Source organism: Crocuta crocuta, unplaced genomic scaffold (genome assembly GCF_008692635.1).
Source record: "Crocuta crocuta isolate KB4526 unplaced genomic scaffold, BGI_CrCroc_1.0 scaffold2174, whole genome shotgun sequence".
Taxonomy (NCBI): Eukaryota; Metazoa; Chordata; class Mammalia; order Carnivora; family Hyaenidae; genus Crocuta; species Crocuta crocuta.
Window position 1 is genome coordinate 81,668 of NW_027532818.1, and position 5,112 is coordinate 86,779.

A 5,112-nucleotide genomic window follows, 5' to 3' on the forward strand; every position below is an offset into this window, starting at 1 on the left:
ACAACAGACGCTTGGCTTTCTTTTTCAAAGCCACCATGGGGCAAGTTTTGAGGACTCTGTACACGGCCCTGACTACAACGGTCTCCTGGAGATGCTCTTTAGTCACATGAAAAGTTTCTAGCTCAGTAAGGTGGTTGCCAAGATCCTCAAAATTCCTTCTAGACATCAGTTGCTCAATAAGGGAAGCTGTGGCGGCGATCTGGTTCTTGTCAGACATCTTGACAGCTGCAAAGAGAAAAGAGGTTTCCGTTTTTTTTTTAGGCTCGTGCTTGCCAATCGCAGCTTCCTAACAGCAGTGCTTTCTGCCAGTTACCTGCGTTGTGTTTTCTGAAAGAGTTATGCAACAACAAGAGGTGTGACACGTTAGAAAATGGCCTCTGCTATGTGACATGGTTCAGTTTCAAAAGTCTGAGTCCCGGTAGTTGAAAAAAAGGCAGCACTGCAAGCAGCTTCTGCATTCCCAGTTGCTTAAAAGAAGCTTGCTGGAAGATCTCTAGAACTTTTGCCATCTCCAATTGTACAAACGCACGGTCTTTCCGGGTCCAGACTGGCCAACTGCTGTGGATGGGATCTGGGGGTCCCGCTGGGCATGAAATCCTGCCAGTGTCAGCGTCAACAGGGAAGTCTGGGCCGAGCTGAACTACCTCCCTGCCTACTCAGCTACAGAACTGGACGACTTGCTGACTTTAGCATCTCTCAGTGGTGCTGTTCTGAATATCAAAGACCGAGAGAGCAATAAGGGGATGCTGTTTAGACGTCCCAAGGACAGTGGACGAAATCGTGAGGTAGTACAGGTTGGCAGGCAGCCGCAGCCAGGGCTGGTGGGCCCCAAGAGCCAACAGGCACTGTGCTGACATCTGAGTCTTCCGAACAACAGGGCTCAGACTAAGCAATCTGGACAATTTCTGACTTCGGACCAAACTCGTCCCTAGGCCAGTTGGGTTCTGTTTCTTTTTTTTTTTTTTTAAATTTTTTTATTTCTAGGAGAGAGAGAGACAGCGCGAGCAGGGGAGGGTCAGAGAGAGAGGGAGACACAGACTCTGAAACAGGCTCCAGGCTCTGAGCTGGCAGTCAGCACAGAGCCCGACGCGGGGCTCGAACCCACGAACCGCGAGATCATGACCTAAGCGAAAGTCAGACGCTTAACCGACTAAGCCACCCAGGCGCCCCTGGTTCTGTTAATTTTTTAACTGTGAGGTGTAAAAAGTTGCTTGATGATCGTATCTGTGTGAATCCCATCCCCGGCAGGCAAATGTTTCTTTTATCTAACCAGTCTATTTTTCTCTCCTGGAAGGTACCTACCTAACCTTGCTACCTAATACCCTTGGATCTAATCTGCCCATCTGTAATGGGCAGAAGTACGCCCATTGTGTCTAAACACAATGCCCATTGTATAGATGCGTACGTTTTGATGGTAGGGGCCTGTCTCTTAAAAAACTCACAGTCTTCCATTTTACAGGACATGGTATTAAACGCCCGTCACCAAGCACACAGGCTGACACTAAGGCGAGGGCAGAGAGAGGCAGTGCCGTCTTCTTAGACACCGTCTGACAAGGTCTGTAAAATGCAGCGTCCTTGTGGTCAGTGATCGCACTTCTGCAAGTTCACATTAGGGAAATGAGAGATGTGGAGGCTGTATATGTGAGAGTTTTGTCAAACTGCAGAGAAACTGGAAGGTCCCAAATGGTTAAGCTCGCACACAAATGTTCACAGCAGCCCTATTCTTAATAGCCCCTAGTTGGAAACAACCCACATGCCTGTCAACTGATGGAAAAGCAGAACGCCGCATATCCAAACAACGCAATGGTATCTGGCAACACAAATATGAAATTCTGAAATGTACAATGTGGACGAGCCTGGCAAGCACTATGCTAAGCTAAAAACACAGATCACGTATTATATGATTCCATTTACATGAAATGCCCAGAAGAGGCAAATCTAGAGACAGAAAATGGATTAGTGCTGACTAGGGCTGGGGTGGAGGGATGGGGGGCACCCAGTGAGGTGGGATGAAAGGGGATGGCTCCCAACGGGTGTAGAGGTTTTCCTGGGACAAGTGGAAAATCTTCTCTAAAGTGGATTGTGATGATAAACTGCCCAAGTGCAAATACAATGAAAACCACTGAAGTGGACACTTTAAGTAGGCTAACTGTACAGTGTACCAATTATATCTGAATCAAGTTATTTAAAAATTTAGTAATGTTTATTTTTTAATTTTTTAAAGATGGTTTTTAAATTGAAAAAAATTTTTAATGTTTATTTTTGAGAGAGAGAGAGAACGAGAGAGCGAGCGAGAGAGCATGTGAGCTGGTGAGGGGCAGGGAGAGAGGGAGATCCAGAATCTGAAGCAGCACAGAGCCTGACACATGGCTCGGACTCACGAACTACAAGATCATGACCTGAGCCGAAGTTGGATGCTTAACCTACTGAGCTACCCAGGTGCCCCGGGTTTTACATTTTTTTAATGTTTGTTTATTTTTGAGAGAGAGAGTGACAGAGTACGAGAAGAGAGGGGCAGAGAGAGAAGGAGACAGAGAATCCGAAGCGGGTTCCAGGCTCCGAGCTATCAGCACAGAGCCCAATGCGGGCCTCGTACTCACGAACCGCGAGATCATGACCTGAGCTGAAGTCAGACACTTAACCAGGTGAGCCACCCAGGCGCCCCCTGAATAAAGCTATTTAAAAACAGCATATAGAGTCTGATCCAAATTTCATTTAAAAATCACATGTGAGGGGCGCCTGGGTGGCTTAGTCGGTTAAGCGTCCGACTTTCGCTTAGGTCATGATCTCGCGGTTCATANGTGAAAAGGCTGAAAATAAATACACAAAATTTTAGACAGACATTTTCCAAACAGTACGGTTTTAGATGATTTGGGTTCGTTCTTTTACTCCTTCCTGTATTTTGTATGATGTGTATTATTTTCACAACCAGAAAAGTGATCAGGCCGCTATAATTTCATGGCGAACATATATTTACAACATTTGCATCAGGCACGGTCGGTAGATCGGTCTTCTGCCTCCCCTGGGAACCAGAGCGTCATATGGGGCTACGTGGCCTGTGGCTCTGCCTTCAGATCAGCAAGCTACAGTCTCCTGCGAAGTCGATTCCCAAGTCTGAGCTAGGTGAATCGTCCCTCGGTCATGAAGGGTTAAGTGCCCTTGGTCACAACTATGAGGTTCCTAGTGGTGTCTTCCCTGCTGGGTCAGCTCAAGAATGACCGAGATTGCCAGGAGGGGGCTGGAATGTGGGCAACCTGGGTGGGGTGTTTTGTTTTGTTTTGTTTTTAATTTATTTAACACTCAGTGGGCCAGCAATTCAGGCTTTTAAGCGGCTATGTTTCTCATTATGGGGAATCGTACTTCAAGATCATTGCTTTACCTTTTGAAAATTCCATTTTTAAACCCTGAAAACAGTGAAGGAGGCCTCCCTGAGACTCAAAGGCTCACTGGGGTGCCTGGGTGGCTCAGTCGGTTAAGTGGTTAAGCAGTTAAGCAGTTAAGCATTCCACTCTTGATTTCGGCTCAGGTCATGATCTAGCGGTTTGTGGGATGCAGGATTGTGTCGGGCTCTGCGCCGATGGCGCTGATAGCCTGGAGCCTCTTTGGAATTCTCTCTCTCCCTGTTTCTCTGTCCTCCCCACCTCGTGCACATATGCAATCTCTCTCTCTGCATTGAAAGAAAGGGAGAGAGGAAGAAAGAAAGGAAAAAGGCTCAGTAAACAAAGAACAGGCAAGGTAACAGAAAAATAAAAACTATATGCCTTCAATTGGCGAACATTTCTCCGACCTGTGTGCCTGAGCTCCTGGGACCTAGAGGAAGCCTGGCGGCCACTGTCATAATGCTAAGGGCTCAAACTGCTGAACACGCTTGAACCTTCCTCCCCGGTGTACTGGGAAGCTGCCCGACAGAAGAGAAGACACTCATCTGGCCTGCGTTCCACATTCACTGTATGCGCATCGCTACCAAAGGGATCGGGACTGATATCTGCTGGTGTCGGCAAGGCGGTTAATAAGGGACAGGGCGAGCGCGCCCACGTGGCGACTGGGCGATGTTTCACCTGGGTCAGGATTTCCCAGCCAAGGGTCAGAGGCTCAAGGAGATGCGGGAGACATGGGGCGGCAGCTTCGGGGCCCCAGTGCGAGGAGAATGGCAGTCTGTCTAACCACCAGCACTTCTTCACTTCTGTGAATCTACACACGTTAACGAGTTCATGCGTGAGCTCCGTGCTCCTTATTTCACATGTCCTTTTATTTACTGCTCCTCATTTCCTTCTTTTTCATCTTTGATTATGAAAAAATACACCCACCCTAAGTCCTACCACGTTAGGGTACGGCTACGTGACGGTAAGCGCGTTCACACTGCTGTGCAACCAATGTCCAGAACTCTCTGCGGCCAAACCACCTCTGTAACCGTTAAACAAGCGCCCGTTGCTCTCCCCCTCCCCATGGCCCTTGGTACCGTCACCCTCTTTTCTGTCCCCACGAATGGGACTGCACGCCGCACTAAACTGGGACCCTACAGTATCTGGCCGTTTGTGTCTGGCCCCTTCCATTTGCCGTAATGCCCTCAAGGGTCACCTGCACTGTAGCACGTGTCCTGGCCCGTGTGGTCTACACCTGCAATGGAACCTTATGAAAACTAGACAACATGGGGAGCCTGGGTGGCTCAGTCGGTTGGGCGTCCGACTTCGGTTCAGGTCACGATCTCACAGTTCGTGAGTTCGAGAGTTCGAGCCCTGCGTCCGGCTCTGTGCCGACGGCTCAGAGCCTGGAGCCTGTTTCAGATTCTGTGTGTCCCTCTCTCTCTGCCCCTCCCCTACTCGTGCTCTGTCTAAATAATAAACATTAAAAAAAAAAAGACTGAATAATATTCCAGTATATGCATAAAGCACAGTTTACGTGTCTATTCATATGCCAGCGGCCCCTTGGGCTGGCTGGCCCCTTTCGGCCAGCGTGAATAATGGTGCTGTGAACATGGGTGTAGAAAGATCTCTTCAAGACCCTGCTTTTAATGCTTTGGCATAAATACCCAGGGCGATTGCTGGGTCATATGGGAATTCTATTTTCAGTATTTCCAGGAGCAGCCATAGGCCTCCATTTTTTTAACATATT

At 48.3% G+C, this 5,112-nt stretch overlaps 1 protein-coding gene across 1 annotated transcript in view; it reads right to left on the bottom strand.

The window, feature by feature from the left end:
• The window catches only part of TCEANC (transcription elongation factor A N-terminal and central domain containing), an 8,274-nt gene that overhangs the window by 971 nt on the left and 2,191 nt on the right, over positions 1 to 5,112 (bottom strand). Inside the window, exon 3 of the mRNA XM_077780994.1 lies at positions 2 to 225. Within this exon, the coding sequence (XP_077637120.1) occupies positions 2 to 217 (216 nt within the window). The 5' untranslated portion in view covers positions 218 to 225. The remainder of the gene's footprint in view (position 1; positions 226 to 5,112) is intronic.